This window comes from Tetrao urogallus (genome assembly GCF_951394365.1).
Source record: "Tetrao urogallus genome assembly, chromosome: 2".
NCBI classification, from domain to species: Eukaryota; Metazoa; Chordata; class Aves; order Galliformes; family Phasianidae; genus Tetrao; species Tetrao urogallus.
In genome coordinates this window covers 14,834,857-14,859,161 of record NC_136814.1, presented here as the reverse complement: position 1 = coordinate 14,859,161, position 24,305 = coordinate 14,834,857, and the positions used below count along the sequence as shown (strand labels likewise).

Sequence of the window (24,305 nt, the reverse complement as noted above, 5' to 3'; positions counted from 1 at the left end):
GGCATATTGTTCAATTGCTGTGTATCACCAAGTTAGGCAGTCTAGTCTTTCTGCATGGATTAAGTTATTAAAAGGGAAGATCAGGCGCTAGTTGTTTATCATGCGAAACACATCTGTCTTGTAAACTTTTTTAAATACAGAAAAGACTTTATTAAACAAATGATGCTAGCTGAGTGCCTGTTGGTCTTTGTATATTGCATCCCTAAGATATTGCAACGTGTGGCATGAATGACACAGCAAAAGTAACACCTCTTAGTGCAACTCATTCACCTGTCATTTGGAAGCTTGGAAGTCAGGTTGCTGCCCTAAAATGTTTGCTCTTTGCAATGCAGTAAGTCCTTTTGATCCTTCATGGTGATCGTGAAAATCCGTCGGCAGCTGCTCCGTATGCTGCATTGTGCAACTGTTTGTATTTATGTCCTGTTAATAAGGGCAGAACAGCTTTTGGAAGCTGTCAGCAAATGAGTCAGGATGTGGCAGGCTGTGAAGTTATTCTCCTTCAGGTATTAAAAGTCAAGGGAGTTACCAAACTGAGGCAGAGAATACAAAAGTCTGTGAGGAGGAATATCTTTCTCTTTCAGAGGCTGTAGTACCTTTTATAAAGTGCAATCTCTAGGGCTGTTTTAGTCCTATCATCTTCCCAAGCCCCCTGCCATGAGCAGGATGCTTGCTGTACAGCTCCTTAAAAGATTTTGAGGTCAACTCACTGATAATAGCTGATTGGAGAAGTACGAGGAGACCACGTGGTCTATTCATTCAGGGAACGCAGGGAGCCAAGCAGCAGGTCCCCACTGCCCTGGCTAACAGCCATCACTTTCTCTCTGCTTAAACAAAGCTGGAGCTTGCCTCCCTTGAGAAGTATTTGTGATGCTGTATTATGTGACTTGGATACTCACTATCTGTTCCATTTTTTTCTTCTTGCTTATAGCAAGCTGTAAGCAAAAAACATTCCTGTGGTTTGGGGGCTTGCTTGGTTTCTAGTGCCATGGTGAGTTTTTGTTGGCTGTTTGTGAAATAGATTAACATCTTAGTTGGAAGGAATATTATTTGGTTTTTTCCTCCCCCTCCCCCCCAAAATGCTGAAAATGACCTGATTAACAAAAAAGCATGTTTATTTCATATAAACGTTCAGGGACAAAGTCATGAATGATAAGTTTCTGCTTGTTGTTCCCTTTTCTACAGATTTAGACTTACAGTCTTCATTTTCCTGTCCTGATTCACAAAGCAGGGAGTTTTACCGGTGTTCGCTTTCATGTGATTTATGGGCTAAAGTCAGAAGATGATCATCCAAGAGGTCTGTGGACAGTTTTTGCTAATTATAATAAAGCAGCTCTTCTTCCAGGGACCCTGCAATGACTGATCTCCAGCTGTATGCTGACTGCCCTCGGGCCAAAGACCTGCAGGTAGAGCCTGGATATTTTGGGGAGAACCCCAAAATCAAATGGCCTACAGCTGTTTGTTCTGGTGATAATGCTTCACAGATGCTGATGGAGTCTTACAGATTCTTTTCTGTTTTCACCTGTGCTGGTGCTGCTTTCTTTGCCTTGCACTGTATTGTGATGTGAGGTCAGGTGAAAAACATCATCATCAGTGCGGAACCTCAGAGTGCTGTGAAAATTATGAAGATGCCAAACAAGGGGCAGTCAGTGTTACAGACTTCAAGGCACAGGATCCACCTCATTCTGGCGTGGCTTTGGTTATTTACAGTTTGATGTGTTTTTTACAGCTTCTGTAGACTTATAAGCTGCTCATACTTTAGCACGCAATTCTGCCTTCACAACAAATACACATGTGAAAGTACATTAAATATCCTTGGTATGATTTCTGCAAACACCTGGTAGTGTTTCTGTGTGAGAGAAGTCTGAGGAACATTGCATTGTTTTTTTTAATTGAAATTGAAAATTTGAATTTCCCAGCAGGTATCTGGGAGAGAATACAAATCTGGATACAAATATTCTCTGTAACTTCTGGTTTAAAGAAGTAGCTAACAGGGAATGCCTGCTGATCATTCTGTCAAAATCAAAATAGTTACTCTGTATGCTATAGGTCTTGTTTTCTTTTTGACAGCATATTCTCAACAGAAAACCCTGTGATAACTGGAATTTACACTGTGAGTCCTTTGAAAATGTACTGCTGATTTTCATTGTTTGCTGGTATGGAATTGTTGAGTTATGGCCTGAACCACTGATTGAGCACCTGGGGAAAGGACCGGTTTGCCCTGGGAGCACAGGTGAAGGCAATTCAGCTGTGTGAGCAGGAGCGGAGCCTGGCTGCACCTCTCTTAGATCCCATTTAAGGGCTGACAGGCACTGGGGAAGGATCTCTAGCAAGAGATCCTTCCTCTGTGGAGTCTTTTCTGTGAACCTACATCTTCCAATAGAGGTGAGCGTTCCTTCCTTGTTTCTTTGTTTTTCTGTTTTCACTGTGATAACCTTTCCAGCTGTAGTACCGACTGTAACACTGCTGTAACCAGAGAGGATAAGAATTATTACGATAATATCCTATTTCAAAAGGCATTTTGCAAATGTTCAGTTTAGATACCAAATAGATAGCTACATTGCTCCTTTGAGAAGGTGTGCAGAAAGCAAGAAGATCAACTCTGAACCTTATGATTCCACATGAAAGCTTCTTGGATAAGTGCTTAATGCTACTCTCTGTGCAGTAAATAATGTGCTTTGCCATTTTGGATCTCGTTAAGTCTTTGTTAAATTGCTGTGTTGGATCAGTAGATTTATTCCTGCTTCTCCTTTACAAGCATATAGTTTCTATTTGTGATGCTCTTGTTCTGCATCCCCTCATGCTTCTCCAGCTGTGCCTCCTGGAGCAGGCCTTCAGTAGGTGCCAGGTGGCTGCTTCTTCCTTGGTCTGGTCAGCATGTCCCTGGGAAGCTCCTAAGCTCCCTTCTTCGTGCCTCTTTGCCTCCTCTCTGGTCACCAGACCCTGGTGATGGGCAGTAAAATTGATCTTTTCCTATGGCTCAAGTAACTAATTCATGAGTACTGTTCTTCTTTTGTAGTGGGATTTATTTTACTTAAGATCCATTGATAGCAGATTGTTCGGTACACCTTGGAAACTTAGGTAAAACATCTCAGCTGGATCACATTTGATTATATAGTTCTGCTTGGCTGCTTTAGAAATGCTAGGAAAACTGAGGTGTAACCTTCAAAACTGTTTTGACTCTTTCTTGTTATCCCACTTATCTGTGCATTCTTCAAATCTACTCATCTTAAAGTTGTTCTTTCTACCTCCTAGTTGAAGGGAGGTTTTTGGTAATGTTTCTTATACTCTATCCTAATGGCTTGATTATATAGTTATATTCTTTAGAAAACTCAAAATTCAAGTGCTATCAGGTTTTAAAAACTGGTTTGAATGTCTTGGATTTGAAAATTCTTCAAATAGTTTCTGTATGAGAAAACACAATCTAAAGCTTTTCTGCCTTCTTTCAAGACAACTCAAAAACTGGTTCAGTAAAAACTGCAGCAGTAATGTGTGATTGTGTGTCAGTAATACCTGACTCAGTAACTTATTGTACGACTTTCAAGAACTAAAGTCTAATGACTTCCACAAGCAAACAAACCTCATTTGTATTGTGGGTTGTCAAGATTGTAAACTATGATTTTCATTGTGAAGCAGTGATTAATATTTTAGTAAGAGAGATGTGGGATGGAGATTTTGAGTTAAAAAAAAAAACAAAAAAACCAACAAAAAAACGACAACAAAACAACAGGTTCAAATTTGTATTAGTTATGCCACACGTGAAAAATAAATTAAAATCTAAACAGTGAGACACAGATTCTCAAAGTCAGGAGGAATAAATAATAACAGGTACAGTGTGGAAGGAAACCTGAGTAGAGCAAACGCAGAAACACCAAATGTATACTCTTGGCTGTTGCAGCTGCTTGTGCAGGTGTGATCACTTCAACAAATACTGTGCTCGCTATTTACAGCCTGTGTGATGCCACGTTATGCTCTGCTCTGCTCTCTACTGTTTGTTATGGAAGTTTTGTTGTTTTCTCTCCTAACATTGCCTATGACAGGTTAGCAGGAAAGCTCTCTAAGAGCAGGAGAAGCTACTGGGGATATAAATAGCAAGGGCAGAAACAAACCAGTCTGTGTTCTTTGTGGAGTAGTACCTGAAGCCCTGAGTAGGGGTATGAGTTTATGTGAAGTTATAAGGCTCTCTTTTCACAGTATCCCTTGACTGTCTCTACAAGGAGGTGTGAAGGTTAATGTCAGCACTTGTTATGTTAATGGTAGATTTACATGATTGCAAAAGAGCTCTTCGGATCAAAACGGGTGAAAGAGCACAACTTCCTATCTCGGTTGGGTAGCAATCTGCAGAATGATGCTTTTTTTTTCCTCAAGATATTCTACTGACTTTATTCTACCCCACTTGTCTGTCATTGTTAGAGCTCAGTGAAAACTAAAAATGATGGTTCTCAATATATTCTAGTGCATTTTTTTCTCCTCTACATGCCAAGCCTTCACTAACAGTAATATTATTCCTGTATTAGGTGCACAAAACATTCACAGTGACCCACGTAACAGTTTGTTTCTTCCAAAAGCAGTCACCTCCTACTTTTCTGACCCTGGTGCTCTCCTGGACTATTGCTGAGCCAATCCAGCTTGCTGGTGGGAGTGAACAGGAGGGAGGAGCCAAACAGGTGAACTTGGCCATTTTGTCTGACTGCGGGTGTCTTTCTTGTAGCTGCTCTACTAAACACAACCTGAGGTCTTGCACAACAAACCCTTGTTGCTTCATTGCCATCCTTGACGATACTGCAGGAACAGAACCTGAAAGGGCCCCAGTGTTTGAAACTGGGAGGCAAGAGCAAGTTACTCCTGGATGTGCTGAGACCTCAGTACTTAACAACACAGCACACAAGGCATTTTTAAACGCTGGTTGCTGTTCATTTTAGGAACAGAAGTGCATGAGTGTCACTGAAGTCCAGAATAAAGAAGAGGAATGTAAAATACCTGATTTTTTTTTTTCTTGGTAGCAATGAATAACTTAATCTTTCATATTGGAAAATCAACACAGCTTCTGTGCTGGAAAGACTGTTAAGCTAAGAGTTTTAAATTCACAGTTTTTAATATTGGTAGCAAAAAGACATGGTTTTGGTGTCTATTTCAATGCCAGCAATGAAATAGGGCAGCCTGGTGCTGTGGAATCTATCTGCCTTCCCTTCAGTCAGCCTCGTCATCATTGGGCTTCTCTTCAGAATCATCACTTTCATATTCCTCATCCTCATATTGGAAAGCACCCTCAGCTTCAGGGTCAGACTGACTCTCCTCTTGCTGCTCATGGGACTGATCAGACTGAGAGCTGGGTCTTGACCCATCCTCCTCCTCTTCATTCTCTTCCTCTAGGGAATGTCCAAGCAGAACGCCTGCCTTTGCTTCCTTCTCCTCCTCTTCCTCTTTCTGCTCTTCTTCACAGTGCTGGTTGGAGGTGGGGCTGGACCTGGTCTCCTCTGCACAATGAGGTTGCTGAACTTGAGGGCTGGCTTGTGTCTCTTCCTCTTCCTCCCTCTCAGCGGATTCAGCATCCCAGCTGGGGGTTCTGATGCCTGTTCTCTTCTCTTCCTCAAAGGATTGCTCAGATTGAGGACTGATGCTGTCTGCTTCCTCAAATAATTCCCTTTCTTCCACTATACCCTTGATGGCTCTGTAAAAACAATTTGTATATGATTTTTATTCTCAGGTGGAATGTTTTCCAGTAGGTTTTAAAAGACTTACGTGCTCAGGTAACCTACGGCCAATCCTGGCAGTCTTGGCTGAGGTAAAACTGGGAAAGAGGGAACACTGGACTCTGCTTTTATGATAGAAAGTAACCGTACTGCATATATATATATTTTTTTCCATTTCCTTCCTATCATAATACCAAATGGATATTGAGAAGTATTTTTTAAGGCTTGTATTATAAAAAAAAAAAAAAAAAAAAAAAAAAAGGTAATGCAGAATGAAATGATTTCTTAGCAACCTTCCTGAAATCTTGGTTAAGGGAACAAATTAAAAATGTTACTCTTAATTGTTCTTTGAAGTGCATGGTGTATAACATATCCAGTGCTCTTCTCTGACTTACGAAACAATAGTTAATTCAGGAAAAAACAGTGCGGGAAAGCTAAGCACACACATTAAAATATTTACTTGGGAATAATGCAAATAACTTTCTCAGCATTAAAAATGGCTCTAATTACTAGGTATGCAGTGGCAAAACCAAAAACCTTCTGTGATCTCTACCTTTCTTTGGCATCAAAATCTTCAGCAGTGTAGCACTCTAGCAAGTTAGTTGTTTGTCCTTTCTTTGAAACAAAGTCTGGGCATACCCCCAGAGCTCTCAGTCTGTTAGAATAATATTTTTCTGCAGCTATTCTGGCATTAGTCTGTAGGAAAAACACAAGGGTTAAGTATGAGCTAAATGCCTATCTTCAGATACTTTTGCTTGTATTAATACTGTTTCATTATTTGCATGTGAGAAGTTAAATTATTCACTGCATCTAAGAATGGCAAAACTACTTGAGAATTTTATAGCAGATCTTCCTCCCTTTTCTGTACTGGTTCAAATACAGTTTGCTCCCTACATCCACTGGTAACAAAGATCTGCGGATACTGTATACTGCTATTGAGGGAGCGGGGGGAAGATGCAGACCTGAAACATCAACTGTGTTCTTCCTAGGGCTGTTTCTCTCCGTGGGAGCTGCTGCTCTGAAACATGACATTGATTTACTCTCTTACAGCACTGTTTGACGCACTGCATGAATCTGAATCTCTCTGTGAAGCTGAGCGGTAAGCTCTGCTCCTCCGAGTAACAGCTGGGTGAGGAGGCCTTGCCCTCCAGCCTTCATGCGTGCTCCTGCCCTGCAGTGGGCCAAGAAACCCACCCAGAAGGGATGAGAGAACTGGGAGGAATGGGCCATCTATGTCCTGCTGCCTCTCTATTCCAAAAGCAGTCAGGGAGACACAGAGATGAAAATTCTGTCTCAACTTTATAGCAGTCATGAGGAATGCTTGAGTTCTTCTAGTTTTTCTCCCAGTTTAAACCTCTCATTTTTGCTGTAAATTTGTTTGACTCAGTGCTATGTGTATGTATTATAATTGAACCAGAGGATGTCTTAAACATCTGATTTCCCTGTGCAAACATGCCATGAATGCTTAGACACAGAGAAGTAATTTATGGGGAGATGGAGCAGTAGAAATTAAAATGGACAAATACTAGCCTAAATAACGTCAAATAACTTCTAACAGCGTTTGACTAAAAGTTCCCTATACAGTAATTGGAGATGAGATTAAGAAACAAACAAGATAACCTGAGTTACTCTTTCCAAGAGCAATGGCCTTTGCTTTACTCTTTCTTCCATTTCTTGCAACTCTTGCCAATACTCCTGCATTCTCTGCTTTGAAGAGTTCCTAAAGTAAACACAGTACAACAGAAATCAGTTGTCTATAGTACAAGAAGTACTTTCTTACAGCGAAAAGTTGAATTGCTCATGACAAGTATGGTCCTGGTTAAAAATACATAAGATATATTATCTTATGGTGGAATTAGGTTTACTGTCTCATTTTTATGGAATGATAGAATGATTTGGAAGGTGCCTGAAAGCCCACCCAGCCCCAGCCATGGGCAGGGCTGTTTCCCCCAGCTCAGGCTGCTTGGGGCCCCATTCAACCTGGCCTTGAGCACCTCCAGGGTGTGTATGGGCAGATGTATGGGCAGCTGTGCCAGGCCCTCACCACCAGAACATTAGCTTGCTTGGAATACTGATGGACAAAGCTATTTCTGAAGTTGTCCTGCCCAGTGAAGCCAACAGGGGCTGCCTGAGTTTAGTTTCTTAACTTACGTTCTTAATTTTCACATTTCTGCCTTCCCCACTTCTTCCCACATTGTCTGAGTTTCTACAGTAGGGCTGTGCATTATGGCAGGCCACTCACCATTCTGAGGGAGTGAACTTCACTATTATTTGTTTGTTCTCTCAGAAGAGCCCTTACGTTCATGTACCTCATTACCCAGCCTGTGCTGCAGTAAGCATTGTCAAGTTGAGCACTTATGCCATCCTTAAACCATCAGCACTAGGGAAGTAGTTGTGCTTTGTAATAGTGTAATACTATATGCAGAGAATAATTAATTGCAAGTGTTTTACTATGTTCCTAAAATCTGATCAGATACTGTGATGTGAGGTTTGCTCTTGAATGAACTTAAATCCATCTCAAATGATTCTGTGGAAGAAGAAAGTTGTGCGAAGCCATACCAACACCTGCTAGTCTCACCCTGCAAAGATGTTTGGTAATTCCTCTATCCTCCTTCTGTGCTGTTTTTTAATCTTATTTTCTTCTTCAGTTCATTTGTCAATTTAGTGTTTGTGTTCCACACATGGAGCAGGGAATCATGTACTGAGAGGTGTTAGAATGGGCAACGATTCCCAGCTGAGATTTGGCCACACTTATTTGTAACTACCTGTTCGTGCAGTGTATCAGGGATGTAACTATATAAGCTCAGACTCTGTTTTTTTTTTCTTTAACATTGTATGCTTAACATACAATGAAGCCAGAGAGGTTCAGGATTCAGGGAATGCAATGAAATACCTGAATGCCTTTAGTTTGGATTCAGAGACCTGAGCGAGGCTCTGATGGGGGTCATTGGCCTCAGCCCGAGTCATTACAATTTTCTGCAGTTTTTTTGTTCTTTGTTTCTGCTTTGTTCTGTTTCTTTTCTGTTGTTCTTCCAGCCTTCTCTTTTCCTCATGTGAATTCCTGGGTGGAAAAATAAACTAAGGCTGAATTTGTTTGAAATCAAGCACAAGGTTTCAAAGGAAGCTTTGGCAAAGGAAATTGGAATTAAAAAAAAAAAAAAAAAAAAAAAAAAAATGGAGGAACAGGGAGGGGGGATGAAAATGGCATTGGTATAAATGGGTAATATGTGCCATTGTAAGGGATTGGGACATAACCTGAGAAACTGCGTCCATTTCTCCCTTTCCTATGGATGTGTGCAGAAATGTGCATTACTGCTTCTAGGAAAATCCATCAGTAAAGTCCTGCATTTAGTCTAAGGACTTAAGGATAGTATACAACTGAATATATTAAGTCCCATATTCACCGCATGAAAGAATTAACTACACCTGTAGAAGGACAAAAGAATTCTCTCTAGGTATTTCTAGAACACAGAATATCACTGCAGCAGTCACCTTAGGGCCTGCAGCCTTCGTTGTGAGGCTTGTGTGACTCTTGGCGACTTGGATTCTCCAGATCCCAAGAGAGGTGAATTTGCACTTGACTGTCTGGTTTGGGGTTTGCGCCTTGGAGAGGCGTATGGCCAGCGTGTTTCTTTTAGCCTTTCTTCATCCTCTTGAATGTCTCTCAAAACCTTCCCCTTGTTCGAGGCAATGTACGGAGTGCGGAGATGGAACGGCTCGCAGACTGTGAGGTGTTTCACCTGCTGCTTCTGCCGGAGCCGTTTCTGAAACTTCTGGTGTAGTCGGTCAAAATCTGGAACTCTGGGTTGGATCTTGGGTTTGTGCTCCATTTCCTTTGGATCGGCACACTTGTGTTTCTTCTTCTTGTTGACATCCTTGGGAGCCAGCCTGCTGGTGGGCAGAGATGCATTTCGCAGCAGCTCCTCAGCCCTCATTCTAATCCGGATTTCTCTGTAGAGCTCTTCCTCCTGTAGCTTGTCTCTAACCGATGGGCTATAAACATATCTGGGAACTGGTTTTGCTTTGAATGGTTTTGTTTTCTTTTCAGGTGTGGAAAGGTCTCTTAATTGCATTTTTCTAATTTCATCCCTTTGCTTCTCTCTTTCAATGAACTTAAATGGCTTCTGAGAAGCCAAGAGCCTGAGTTTGCTCCTCTCCTTCACAGACTTCCTGCGCTCCTCATTCCTTTGCACAATTTCATGGTAGAGTGGCAGGAAGACTGCAGCGGGCACTGGAGTGGCTCGGAACTTTTTCTGACACTCTGCTTCTTCCTCCAGCTGCTTCTTCAGTAGGTTATTTTCCATTTCAATCTGTGACTTGGATTTGACATTCTGTTCTTTTTTTCTGGCTTCTCTAATTGTCATCTGGAAGGGCTTGGGCACAGTGATTTTTGGTGACCATGCCTTCTGCTTCCGTGCTGTCCTGGAAGCTGCTGCAATGGGCAGGCTGTGCTTCCTGGGAGGAAGGTAGTCATCCACTGAGAAGCCATCCCACATCCTTGCAATCCGTTCCTTAGCAAATAGTAATGATCCGGTTTCACTACAGCTGTCCTCAGATGATAGTTCTCTGTCGGACCCACCAGACACAGCCGAGCCTAAGGGATCGCTTATGCTGGAGTCAGAGAAGGATCTGGGCAAATTTAGAGGCTGATATGCACTCTTCTCCCAGGTTGGCCTTTAGAAAGGGGGGGAAAAAGAGAAGTAGGCTTGAATCCATTCCAAGATTGATTCAAAGGCAGTAATCTATTTTCAATGCCCTCACTAGAGGGAGAAAGATGAAGAGCACTTGGAGGGTAAGAGGAGAAGACACCAGATGGTGCAGACACCAGATCACAGTTACAAAGGAAATCCAGGCTGAGAACAAGGCAAGGCACTGTGCTCTACTGAACACACTGACCATATTTCTGAGGTTTGCACGCTTGTTAGTCTGACAGCATACTAGCAAGGTGAATAAGCATTATTAAAACTGAAGGAACTTTTTTGTAATTATCTATTTACAGGAAAGGGGGAGAGCAGCAGTTCCCAGCTGCAGTACATCCCTGCCTACCGCTGTCTGCAAAGATCCTCCAGACCAAAGGTACCGCAAAACTTACCTACAGCAGACCTTGGAAGTAGCACTGTTAGCATTGTTCCTCTCCAAGGGCTGTACTCCTTGTAAATACAGCTTGTTCCGATACATGCTTTCTAATTTTGCCATTGTCTCCAAGTGGGCATTCTTCAACTCTTCCAGTTTCAGGTAATACTCCTGGTTTGAGCTGCCCAGCTTGGAGCAGCCCGTCTGTGTGTCACAGCCTGGGGTGAGGGGCTGCTCGCTGCCAGGGCCCGGCTCTGCACCCAGCTCCCCCTAGGACAGAGGAGGGATTAGTGTCAAGCTTTCTGACTCAGAGGAAAGGGGAATGAGGTTTTTAGCGCTGCTTCATTTAATTGTCTCATGAATGAAACACTACCGCTGAATTTCATACCTATTACCTATGTGCAGGCTGTAATGCACATTGCATGGAACAGTCTTCCTGCACAGTGATTTATGGCTTGAGACTGCTGTTTAAAGGGAGTTAAATAACAAAAGTTTTTCCCTGTAAGCCCTTATGCTTGTATCGGGAAATAAGATCCAAAAGGATTTTTTGGAAGGAAAAAAACCTGATCTTGCTTAGAACGCAGCTGTAGAACAGCCTAAACCGCCCCCCCTCCGCCACGGTTCTCCGCCGCCCGTTTCCATAGCCACTGTAAAGTGAAGCCCTTAGCTGCTCTGCGTAAGCTCCTTACGGCTCTGCGGCCGGCCCATCTGCTCCGCAACCCGCCCGGCCCGGTCCCGCCGCTCCCTCCGTACCTGTGCGCCGTGCGGCGACCCCCGCTGGGATCGGGCAGAGGGCGGCCGGCAGTGCGGCTGCACGGCAGCGCGGAGGCGGGCGGTGGGCAACGGCCCCGCGCCGTGCGGAGCCTCCATGGCCGCGCGCTGCCGCCGGCGGAGGGTGGAGAGGCGGGGCCGGACCGCGTCGGGCGGGGAGAGGCGGGGCCGCTCGGCCCGGAACCTCAGGGCCCGGTACCGCAGCACGCTGGAGGAGGGGGCGGTGGCGGTGAGAAGGGACGCGGCTGGTTCCGCCCGTCGGTCACCTCCCTTTCTAAAGCGTTTGTGCTCGAGATGAACGGGGGATTAATGAGTACGGGTACACTGGGGTCGGGAGTGGTCTGCCACCTCTCCGAGGAGGCATCGCTGAGCACTGGGCCCGGATAGCGCCATGGGCTGGCGTGCACGTGGAACGAAACAGCTGGAGGGGAGCGGGCAGGGCCGGGCCAGGGCCTGAAGGGGGGGATGAACACACTGTAACTGGAAGGAAAGCCCAGATCAGCTAACAGCTGGGGGCTGAGGAATTATGAAAGATGGAGCATGGCTGTAGTAAGCTGCTGTATGAATTGTCAGTGATATGGAATGCTAATCTAAATGCTAGTGTAATTCAAACTACAGAAGTTGATCTACTTTCTAGTGAATCATAAAACAAAGACTCAAGTAGACTAGTGCCTGTTTATTGATAAACTGCATTTCCTTTTTGAAACCAGGAACTGTATTAAATTAACGTGACAAAAGTACATGAGCCTTGTGGACTTTTTAAGACAATTCACACAGGCGCTTTTGGTGAGGAAGCTGCAGCTCAGACTACAGCTGAGGAGCTCCAGACCACAGTCCCAGCTTCCTTGATTCAGCTTACCGCGTGTTCACCTGCAAGAGCACAACAACACACGTAAGAGGTCCACACATTAAATATACAAGCACATTAAATACACCAACACAAGTACATTAAATATATAAGCAAAAAAGTAATTGTTAGTCACTGTAACATCTTGCTTTAAAGTACTGCTTTATACCAACAGCAGCTTCACTTTCTCCTAAGCCCTTATGAGAGAACCAAATGGTATAAATAGCATGTAAAGTAAGGAGGAAATAGAATGAAATAGGTGATCACGTAATCTGTGTTTCCACATATTCTTGCATTTATTAAAAATAAACACCAACACTACTCACCACATCATCAATCTTAAGAATACTGCGCACAGTTTCTGTTGCCAGAGTCAGTGCACTCACAGACACAAGCAGTGGCTGGACTACCAATTCCTCCAGGATGTTGGAGATGCCACCCTGCAACAGAAAGCTGCTTTCACTTTGTGCAATTGAGCCTGCAACTACATTTAACAGCTTTTAACAGAATCCTGAAAGTGATGTTGTGCTAAGCTAGACTACCAACTAGTCTGCGCTCCTTGGTTCCTAACAGGAATATTACTGTAAAGGTCTGCTGCTGCTGAGTATTTGAGATATCCACTCAAAATGAGCCAAGAGAAAAACCACCCATAGCTGTTATCAGTTCAAATGTAGTGACAATGCACAAACACAAAGCTATCCCACTGTGCTACTCCTGATGTGTGAGCACCTTCCCCTGCAGACACTACCCCACGACCCTTCTAACCAGACTTGTTGTCTGTAAGTTCACTGTGAAAGACTTCAGCTGGAAAAATGCTTTTGAAGAGATACCTGTAGGTACTTGAATGCCATGGATGCAGAAGAATCTGCTATTACCAGTACTCAGGATAAGCTGCTGCAGGCTCAGACAGCAAGCTGTTATTTCTCTCAACACCAGTTCTAGTAAGAATTTTGTTCTCTGCATTTTAGACTTAGGCAGGATGTTTTCCTTTTAATACCCTATTTATTTAAGCTATGGAGTTCTATATTCAGCTTCCTCATTACCTTTCTGACATTAATGCCAGCTGTTTTCTCTCCTTGAGCGTGTCTGTTCCTCAGCTCTGTTACTGTTGAGATAGGATTGAGACCTGCGTTTTCAGCCAGTGTAGATGGTATGACTTCCAGTGCATCCCCATAGGCACGCACGCAGTACGAGTCCATGCCCCTCAACGTGCGGGCGTACTCATTGAGGCGCAGTGCCAGCTCTATCTCTGGTGCTCCACCTCCTGCAATTAAAGCTCTGGAGACAGAAACTGAAGTCAACTCTCAAGGTACGTAAGCACGAAAGAGCTTTCCACATTAACATACTAAATTATTCCAGCCAAATGAACACGTTACCTTTTCTTAACTAAGCATCTAATGACACACAGGGCATCGTGAATTGAGCGCTCAGCTTCTTCTAGAACAAGTTTGTTGGATCCGCGTACCACAATGGTCACTGTTTTTCCAGGGTTTGTACAGCCCGTAATCTAGAACAGAGCCAAGCAACAGAAATGAGAGAAAAGCCTTCATCTGCTGTGCGACTTCAGTAACAGTACTGAGGTCTGCAGAGCAAAACCACCATGCTTCGCAAGCCAGAGGCTAGGCAGGGATGACAAGCAGGTACTTTAAGGCCTCTTAGTACTTATGTTCTTACTTTTAAGTTAGCAGTTGTTATTAAAAGAATTGGCAAGGGTTAAGAAGGAATTAATCTGTCGCTCACTCACCTTTATTAGTTTTCCAGAACCGTTCAAGTTGACTTCTTCTGCCAGCTCAGCAGAGCCCAGCATGTCAGGAGTAAACTGGTCAATATGAGCAACAGGCTTAGTTCCAATGGTCTGGAAAAGTAACAGTAGAAAAAGAAATCTAAGTACACTTAATCTGAACTGCAGTGTCAGCAGGCATGCTCTACAGTTGTACCTCAGTAAAACTCAGTAACAACTGCTGCTCTTACATCCACCCCTTCTCTTTCCAAAAGTGGGACAGCTCAACAGAACTGGAGCATCTTTCAGTAAAACATCTTGTCTGCCTTTACACTACATTCAGAATGTGAGAGTTGTTGAAGTGTGAAAAAACTGGCACTGGCTGGGTACTCCAGTTTTGGTGTTGTTTTATACACAACTGTTACTTTAGTAAACTTAGTAAATTTATGTAATTCACTTTACCTTACATATAAACTCAATGTCTTCTCTTTCTATGTCTTTAACCACCATGATCTTCATTTTGTTCAGAAAGTGTAGGGCGAGGTCACTAAGAGCATCCCTAAAAACAAAGAGGTGAGTACTCAGTCCAAACTTATTGTAATAACTGGGTGAACTGCATTAGCAGTAATGCTCAAGTTCTTCAGTCTATCTCACAGGGATATAATTAAATCCAAAATATATTTGTGACAGCACTAGCATTGGTTGTGAGTGACAGACACAATCTGTCACTCTGCATCAACGCAATTGCTGATGTTTGACTTCCACTTTCCAGGACTGCAAACAATTCCAGCTGTTCCCCAAATGACCACAGCAGGTGAGCAAACCAGCACTGACGTACCGCAGAATAGACTTCTGAATCAGCAGCACATTGCATCCAGCCTTCTTAATTTGCTTAACTAAGTTTAGAATGTAAGCTCTCTCTTCACGCAGTACTCTGTCCATTTGAGCGTAATCAGAAACAACAATTTGGTTGTCCATCTATTAAAAAAGAAACATCAAGCATCATGAACAACTGCTCATTTTACAAGCATCAGGATATGTTCTGTATGTTCTTTAACAGCCTGTGATTTAAAGTACAAACAGATTACAGTAAAATGTACTATCAGAAACTGTTTTATGAGAAGTACTGGACTTCTGAACTATTCTTTCTTAAGCCAACTACAAATTCTTTATATTTAAGAGTTATGAGTAATATGAGCTCTTTACTAGCAGGCTTTCACTATAGCTGTGGAATTGAGCTGACATTACTATATCTTAAACAAGATATGTGTTTTGTCGTTACATTTACATTTTCCAAGAATTACAGCAAAAGTTCCCACTTTAGTTCCAGTTAAACTTACATCTGTCTTTGGAGCAGAGAGGCAGAACTGAATTAGGCCAATTTTGGCTTTTTCCACTCTAGTTACACCTGTGTTTGCCACCTTCTGAGTCAGGACTAGTCCTTCCACCAGCTCACAATCATCAATTGTTCCTCTGCAAGCAAAAACAATCCGTAACTCCAGTACTTTGGGAAGCAAATTCCATAAACACATAGGCCTATAATTGCAAATTGTTTCTTACCCCAACTTCTTCACAATTTTAATATCTCTGAGGTCCACGCTGCTCGCTGTAGATGGGTCAATCACCTTCATCACTGCATCCACACTCATGGGAGAAAGTAAACTGGAATACTGACACACAACCTAAGAGATTTGATGATGGAAGGGAGGAAAAAAAAATAATCAGTGATGTGTGATTTAACACTTACCATCAACAGGGAGGAGTTTCTCACTGTATTTTAGTTTGACTTGATAATTTTAGAAAAACAAAATTTTGTCTTTTTCCTCCCTGTCCATCAGCCAGGTACCTCAACATGGTATCTTCTTTCCTCTACATGGAAACATTAACAGCAGCTTCACTGCTGGAAAGAAATAAGCTCATGGACTTTGGGAAACAAATGTGACTTTATTTCTGTAACTCTTAAAATAATCCTGTCGAGAGTTCTGCCAGAATGAAAACGCAATTGTAAAGAAAAGATTGTACAGTGCAAAGGAATTTTATGGAGAAGAGAACAATTTCTGCTTGTTTCAGAGCTATCGCCTCCCTAGGGAAAATCAAGAGCTCTGAAACACAGGCATTCCAGGATCAAAGTTTGTTCAAACTTTCAAAACCTTCAAACAAACAAACAATTTATCTCCACTTTTTGATGCTGCTTTAGGAACTTCTGTCTCACAATTAAAAACTGCCTACATGAAAAGCTGGTGAAAGCTCTCCCTATCCCACCTGTTCTTTCTGTTACTGTTTTCACCTTAAGTTTGTGTATGTAGTTTACACTTGGCAGTTAATGTTTGGAATCACCAACTGTTTCAAACTGAAATACAGCTTCAGTGTGTCAACTCAATCTTGATCAGCCATAGCTTTTTAAGAAGTCAGTTTAACATAATGCAGCCACTGTCTCAAAAGCAAGTAGATTTGAGATGTGCAGGATTCTTAGTAAGTAAACAGCAGCACAAACTGGGAAAAGCTGAAAGGGTCAGCTTGTCTGGAGGCATCAAGTTCACATCAGCCATACCTTTGAGTTCAGTGAAGTAGTTGCACTGTTCAGCAGGGTTTCCCTGTCGCTCAGTTCAACTGGCTGTGCCATGTTGGTCAATACTTCAATACCTTTCTCCAAAGCTTTCTGGAATGACTCTGAAATGATGGTGGGGTGAATTCCTGTGAATGATACAGAAGGTTGTTAGGTCATCCTTGCAAACCAATGGTCTTTCCCCCTCTCCCCAAACCAGTCTTATTACTCAACTACAGAATCACCCGCTTAAAGTTTAGTTTATCATCTTAACTCTCTGTCCATAAGAAGTATAATCTGGGTGAGTTTTTATAAGGCAACATTTACCATCTCATTTAGTTACTATTTTCAGTATTGACGGTGCTGCAATTAGCTCAAAATAAAAGCGAAGAATCTTATTCAGAAGTGGGACATGAGCAAAGCCTCAAGTTACCTTTTCATGTTATCTTCTCATTTAACAGCTGCTTTAAGCTTTGTGACACACACAAAGCTGTATGTGGTACTTACCAGCTTTTGTAGCCAAGACTTTCATGTATAATAGGCCTCATATGTATATTTATATGTAAAATAAATATGCTTGCCTTTCTGAAGAAGTCTGGAACAGGCATCCAGAAGAGCTCCGGCAATGACAACAACAGATGTAGTGCCATCCCCAGCTTCAATGTCTTGTGCTTTTGACAGCTCTACCAACTAAATGATGAGTTATAAAAGAGTTTAAATATAATGCTACTTAACTGAAAACTCTGACAATTACAAAAAAAAGAAAAAAAAAAAAGAAAAAAGAGAGGTAGTAAAGAACACAGCACTACCAAAAGTACCCACAGTACCAGGACTTCTCTTTTCTAATTTGCAGCTTCTCATCCGCTGGCTGAAGCGATAACAAAAGCCTCCAACAAAATAAAAGCCACAGAAATCAAGCAGCTTTTCTCCCAAGCTAAGAGGGAGCTGATCTCACCTATCTAACAAGTGAATCTTTCCCCTTTCCTTTAGAAGGGTCCCAGAATGCTCATTTCCATCTCAACCAAATCAAAGAGGGCTACATTCAATTTCTCACAAGACTGGACTATTGTATCCTAGGGCCATCAGACCATAATGTCATTTATTTTATTCTTTGACTCTCTTTTGTCCTACTGGTTTGAGACATCACCAACTTTTCTTTTTCAGATAGAGGATTTGGGCTAAAATCTTTTGTATCTTCACACATATCCAGAAAAAAATATTCCTAAGCAGTAAGAAACAAAGACCTGGAATTCTTTAACATCTTACAATCAATGTGAGTAGGACTGCAGCACTCAGCAGAAAGTCTCTTGCTTTATCACTAATGAGTTACACTCATTGAATCCGCACGAGACATTACAATCAATGTTCTTTTGTCCCAGAAATGAACCTCCAACAAGTATCACTGTGTAAGCAATGAAAGAAGACTTTACCATTTTGGCTGCAGGGTGCAAAACCTGCATTTGTTTCAGGATAGTAGCACCATCGTTAGTGATTGTCACATCTCCTTTAGCATCCTGAATCTGAGAGGGAAAAAAAGAAACAACACTGATTGGAACTACAAACGTTTATCTTGATGTTCAGTATCAGACAGTGACAAATAACCCTGTCAGGAAAACTTAGGTAAGTATTTAATGTACGCTTTACTACAAATAACGTTAGATCATAAAAACAAGAAGTATTTTAAGTCTGGAAAAGCAGCTTAAGACAAAAGAGCACGTTGACTTGATTTACATAAGACACTGCAGTCTCTTCAGCAATCTCACTGCCTTCATATGTTCAGTAAAAGGTTTACCATTTTATCCATTCCTTTTGGTCCAAGGCTCGTTCTGATAGCATCAGCGACAGCTGGAAAGAGAAGAAAGGCACTCACAAGCTGATCTCAAGAGCTACAGCCACTCGTACTCGATTCTGAGCAGCGTCTCCCACTCCGAAGCAGCCCCCGCCCCGTTTTACCACCATGGAGTCATTCTCAGCAGCAACACGGTAATAATAAAACACGCCCATTTCGCAGCTTTTCTCTGAAGCGGGTACAACCTCCCGCTTTACCGCGGCAGGAGCAAACAGCTCGTGCCGTAACCCGCCGAGGGCTCGCACCGCCCGCCCAGCGCAGCCTCCCGCAGCCCCCACCCCGCGGCTTTCTCCCCCGAGCGCCACGGCCCCGGGAGCAGCCCGGAACGCTCCCGCACGCAGCGCCGGAGCCCCGCCGGCCCTCACCTCACCTTTGCCGGCGGAGATATTGCTGAAGCGGATCTGCGAGGGCTTGTCCCGGTCCTGGTACGTGCCCTTGGCCCGATTCCCGGCGCCGCCGTGGGTTTTGGGTCCCGCGTTCTCCGGCATCGCCGCTCGCCGCCGACAGACGCCCGGTGACGGCAGATGGAGGCGGATGAACCCCGCTCACGGAGCCGCGAACCTTCCAGAAGACGCCGCCACAACCCGCTGGGCGCGCCCGGGTCCTGCCGGCCGGCGCCGCGCGTGACGTCACGCCGATGGGTGGCCGCGCCGCGCCGTCGCGCTGGGAGCCAGGAATTCCCGCCCTGCAGGCGAGTTGCGCGGACACCTAAAGGCGCTCTGGCGCTTCTAGAGCGGGCCGCGCGGGGTCCTGGCTGCCCTGCAGTTGGCTGTGTGGTGGAGTTGCCTGGGAGTGGCTGGTGTTTGTCTTTTTGTGTTCCTTTTCTGATGGCTAAGAAGGCAGTCTAAGAGCAGAGACGTATCCAGGCCGTGGGCAGAGGGTGTGCCATAGCGATAGTCCTGGCCTGGATCAGTATCGCCTTCAGCATCGTCGGCACAGAGCAATCCTAAATGCCCGGGCTGGTTGGGGTCTCTAACGCATAGTGTGGTGCTGCCAGCTGTGATAGCAGCAGCGCTAAAACCTGGCTGAACGCTACCGCCATGATAAAGCGCTGTTACTCAGCAGGAGGAGCTGAGAAGTGCTGAGCTGTGTGTAGAGCTGCAGCTGGTCGCCTTGCAGCCTCCAGGCCAGGCTCTTAGTTTCCTTTGCGCACACAGTGAGTGGAATACATTTGGGCAGGTATTTTTTCTTGTGTGCTGGGCTGGGCTTTGGGTTGAGTAATGCTACAATATGGCGCATACAGTATGGTTTTCTGGTAGGAAATACTGCTAGCAGTGAGCACAGTGCTCAGCACTGCACTTACGGCGCTAGGGTTAGGAGCCATGGCAGTGATTGGGTGTTTTTTCCTCAGGATTCTAGAGGAAATAAAGGCTGAAACTTGCTCTCACAGTCACCTTGTTATACGTAGCTGTGTTTGGTTAAAACAAAAGCCTCTCAATATTAAAGGTAACTTAGGGTTGAGGCTTGCTGCTTGCTCCATTGCAGGCTGGAGAACCTGTGTTTTTACTGGGTATGAAGCAAGCTGCTGATCTAAGTTTAGGGTTTCTGTGGTCATTGGCTTTCATCTTACAGGCAATTTTGGTTTGGCAGGGTTGCTTCTCTAGAGCTGGTCTTCAGAGCAGCGCTAGGATTGAGGGCTTAGTGAGTGCTGGTATGTGTGACTGTGGAGTTGTTGGGCTTGCGTAAAGGTTGTTAAAGTTGGTCTGGACAGTGGGCTATGTATAGACATTTCATCGATGCCCATTATAGTAGAAGTGCTAAATAACAGCCTGAACCAGTGATTGAGCACCTGGTGGGAAGGCAGGGCCAAACCAGGGGAGCTCAGGTGCATGCAACGTATCTGAGTGATTGGAAGGACTGGAGTCAGGATCCACCCCTTTCCAGACCTCATTTATGGGTTGGCAGTAGAACTGAGAGCATCTCACTGGAGATTCCTGTGTATCTGAGGCTTTCCAAGAGTAAGCGGACTCTTTCTTTTGTTTCTGTGCCTACAGCTGTTGCATTTGAGCATATCTCCACTTGCTGCAGCCTAGGACTTTGTTACTATGCTGTCATTGCTGTGCTTTCAGTTGCATTACAGCATTAAACCTGTGATTTAATATTGCTTGTGGAAGATTTGTCTGAGCTGACTAAACATAAAACTTTGCTGTTAAAGTTTAGTCTCCTATTGGAGTGAAGGCTAAAGTTTGAAGTAGGATGGACTTGTGAGCAGGTGCAGATGGAGGGACTGGGAGGATCCGGTGAGTAGGTTTAGGATCTCCATACTCTTCAGGAGGCTACCTACGAGAACTCCTATTTAGTTTTCCTGGGGTTTGGTCTGGGTTTTTGGCTAATTTTGAGTTTTGCACTGGGATTCCCGCTAACTGCTGCCAGAATGCCTGGGTTTGTCTTAGGTTCATCAGCACTTGCCTCAGTAATTGTAGGCTGACACTATTGAGATCTGTTTCCTTGTGTTTGGTTTCACATCTGGTAGAAGTTGTACTTGGTCTGAGTTATATAAATTGTTAGTGTGTATTTAATGCAGTTGTTACATGCGAGGGTAGGATCTGAGGTGGATGCATAAAACTGGTCAGGCCCAAGGGACAGTGTTTGTGTTAGGTTGTGCTTAGAGCCAGCATGTACAGAAATTTCCAGACTTGTTTGAGAGCTGGATTTAGATCAGGGGATGCCTGCACATTATCTTGTTCTTCTTTCCCTCTTATCGTCATTTCTGACTGTTCTGTTCTCCAGAATTTCCAGGTAGTGGTGAGGAAGGTGATGGTAAATCATACAGTAAACATGTATACACATGATCCTGGTCTTATATTTTTTTTTCCACTTATTTTTTTGAAGAAGTTCTCTGTCCTTCAGGTGGGACTTGGACCTGTCACCAGTTTTGACTGAATGTGGTAGGAGCGTTACACTGTCTGTGTGTATATTGAGCTGTACAGAGGAGGGGTGTTCAGTTAGTGGCTTCTGAAGAATGAAGCTCAGCCCTTTAGGGATACCTGGGGATCCATGCGGGAGTGGGACAGACAACAAGGTGTGGGCAGGTGGGAAGGAGGATGAGGAAGACAACTGCTTTCTCCACCATCAACACAGTGGACTCTCCTTTGGGGCTCCTTCCACCTGGGCAAGCACAGCTACGTGGTGCACAGGGAACAGCAGAATGACTCCTGCTTGTCCATGGCATGCTGTTTCTGTGACTTTCAAGGTTTTATTTTGCTCAGTAGAGGCAGCAAAGTCTAAGTGCAATGAATGTGCTCTGATCTCTGTTTCCAAAATCTACGAATTCAAGAAATCTTACTGTTCTTTTAGACTGATTTACTAGTTTTGATTTTCCCAGAGAGCAGTCCCCTTCTTGATCTTTAGAAGTCCGTGGTTCTTTTCTACTCGGTCAGATTGGCAAATTTCTTCCTGGTCATAATGCTACACGAAAAGGTAAAGAGCAGATACACTGCTGAAAGGCAGTGTGGGACAGGGACTGTCCCTCCTGATAATCCTCATCACTTCTACTTACTGAACTGAAAACAGACGAGCACCTCAATACAAAACAAAGAGTTGGGTGAACAGCAACACAAAGGACGTCTGTTTTTCTGTGTCTCTAGAAACTGAAGCTGCAGTTGCACTTACTCAGACTGAAGTCCCTCCTTTCCTTCACCAACTCTCTGGAGGGATTTGTTGCCTCTAGAGAGGGTTAAGGTGGAGAAAAGCAATTGCTGGAGGCTGAATCCTGACGGAATGTTGAGATAAATGCTATTGAGTCTTTGAAGAGTTACAGCTTCCTTAAGGGTCCAGTAGCACCAGTGCAGGCTCTAGTTCTTTGGTAAAGTATTTCCACGTGGAATAGTACCCAGGATGATTCCATCCTCTCCCTCTAGGTGACAGCAGAACATCAGTCTTGCTCTAAGGGGTTATTTCCTGAATCTATTAAAAAATAAATAAAAGCTGCTATTTATTGTCTTGCTTGATTATGTTTTAAAGAGGTTGAAATTACTCTTGATATGCTGCCCTGTTTCAGAACAAACTACATCCTTTGGACAGCTGATAAAAAAAAAAGTACCAGGAGTTTAAACAATTTTTTTTTCTTTTATGAATGTTCGTTTCCGTGGACACGAAGCATGTTCTCACCTGTGATAAATATCTCTGTATTTCACAGGTAAAGCGTGAACCAGATCCTTCTTGGCAAACGAGATTGAGCCCACAGAGGATCCTCATTCCTACCTCCAGATGGATGTAATTTTTTTGGAGGTGACTGTGAAGGAGCACGTCTGTGCCAGTGCAGTGCTTGCTGAGCAAGTGTGGTGGTTTAATTTTGCGTCCTGTGCAGAAGAGGCTGTTCAAGGCAGCAGTGCGATGTGGACTCCCTACCTCCAGTTGCAGTGATTCCAGGGGCAGCTCTCCAAAGAAGGCTGCCCTTTGTAGTAGAGTGGTGCAGGGCAACGTACCTTTTGCTGCTGCTCTGCTCTGCTGGGCTTCCTCACTCTCCTGCTTGTGCCGACACAAGGGCTCTGAGGAACTGCTGCTCGAAATGGCATCTGTTGCACTGAAGACTATGTGGTCTCTCAATTCCCATACAGCCCACAAAGCTGTGTGGTGTCTGAGCCTTGAAGAGAACGGCTTTTCTTCTGAGTGGAGGCCTTTTCAGGGATCATCTCTCTTTTTTTTGGAGAGTTTCTTCTGTGTAAATGACTCCGTGAGAACTTGGTGACTGATTCTGAAGTACAGAGCGAGGAGAGGGAACAGCACGCGCCTCTGCTGCAATGCTCAGGGGATGCACTCACACACACTGCTGGTTGTTCTGGCCTTCCTTTGCTTGAACTTGGACCTCTAGAAAGAACAAAAACTTTGCCAAGTGAGTGGAAAAGGATCTTAGGAACGCATGTAACATTTTATTTTATTTTTTCCTTGAAGAGAAAAGCCAGGGAAAAAATTGACATAAGCTTTTGAGAAAGCACTGTTAGCGCTCAGTGTGCTTCTCCCAGCTGATCTTCCTTTCATGAGAGGGATGGGATAAACAGTACAGCAAGTTGAGCTGCTACATGGTAAGTGGATTTACTACTGATCACTTTCTGGTAGCCAGTTGGCTTTTAAGATTGTTTCAGAGACATGTATGGGTGTACCTTTGTCATACATCCAAAGGTTTGTTTTAGCATTTGGAGCTACAAAGCAGGATTGGACCAAAAGAGGAATCTAGGGAGGAACAACCAGGCGGAGCAGAGCTGGGAGAACAGCAGCTGTCTGACTCCACCCGCAGATGGAGAAGTTGGCGTTTTGTCCCCTGATTGCTCTCCTCGCTGCCCTGGCTCCAGCCAGCACTGGGGGGAGGTCGCTCAGCTGCCTGTGTCTGTCTGCAGCACTGAAACAAAAGGAAATGTCCAAGCTAGTTACTGCTCCTGTTTACAGGAATGACAGCTCTGCTTTTGGGAGTTGGGGGATAGGAATGGTACTGAGTAATATTTTTCTGCAATTGCATGTACTTGGATTGCGTAGAAGCTATAAAATAAGCTTCAAGAAAACGTTCAACCTTGCTTTTTAGGGTTTACTTTTGAAATTGGTAGGTGCAGCTACAATTGAACTTCTAGAATGGATCTTGTAGTGATTTACGTTTTCTGGAAGTATTCAGTAGTTTGAAACAATAGCAATATCAGTGTTTTTCAAAGAAATGCTTTGTAAGTGTTGTGCTTGTTCAAGTGAATTTTGAACAATTGACATTTTATCTGTTCTTGGGCTGCAGCAGTTACTTAAAATACACATACTGGGTGGGAATACTGCTTGTACACAGGTTGGAACTTTTTGAAGTACAGCAGAATAAAGCCATTAGCTTCCCT

General features: G+C 43.8%; 2 protein-coding genes across 2 annotated transcripts; both read right to left on the bottom strand.

Moving 5' to 3' along the window:
* Positions 1–5,187: 5,187 nt before the first annotated feature.
* FAM161A (FAM161 centrosomal protein A) lies at positions 5,188–11,927 on the bottom strand (the record flags this gene model as incomplete). Its single annotated transcript, XM_079532794.1, has 8 exons — positions 5,188–5,668; positions 6,244–6,386; positions 7,311–7,410; positions 8,584–8,751; positions 9,183–10,364; positions 10,783–11,033; positions 11,517–11,822; positions 11,883–11,927. 8 exons carry the CDS (start codon positions 11,925–11,927, stop codon positions 5,188–5,190), a joined length of 2,676 nt encoding a protein of 891 aa, XP_079388920.1.
* A 451-nt stretch (positions 11,928–12,378) lies between these two features.
* On the bottom strand, positions 12,379–18,983 carry CCT4 (chaperonin containing TCP1 subunit 4; the record flags this gene model as incomplete). The annotated part of the gene is made up of 14 exons (XM_079550120.1): positions 12,379–12,404; positions 12,708–12,821; positions 13,425–13,659; positions 13,758–13,888; positions 14,126–14,236; positions 14,564–14,660; positions 14,940–15,079; positions 15,442–15,574; positions 15,662–15,783; positions 16,653–16,795; positions 17,228–17,336; positions 18,077–18,166; positions 18,439–18,491; positions 18,866–18,983. 14 exons carry the CDS (start codon positions 18,981–18,983, stop codon positions 12,390–12,392), a joined length of 1,611 nt encoding a protein of 536 aa, XP_079406246.1. The 3' UTR covers positions 12,379–12,389.
* Positions 18,984–24,305: the final 5,322 nt, after the last annotated feature.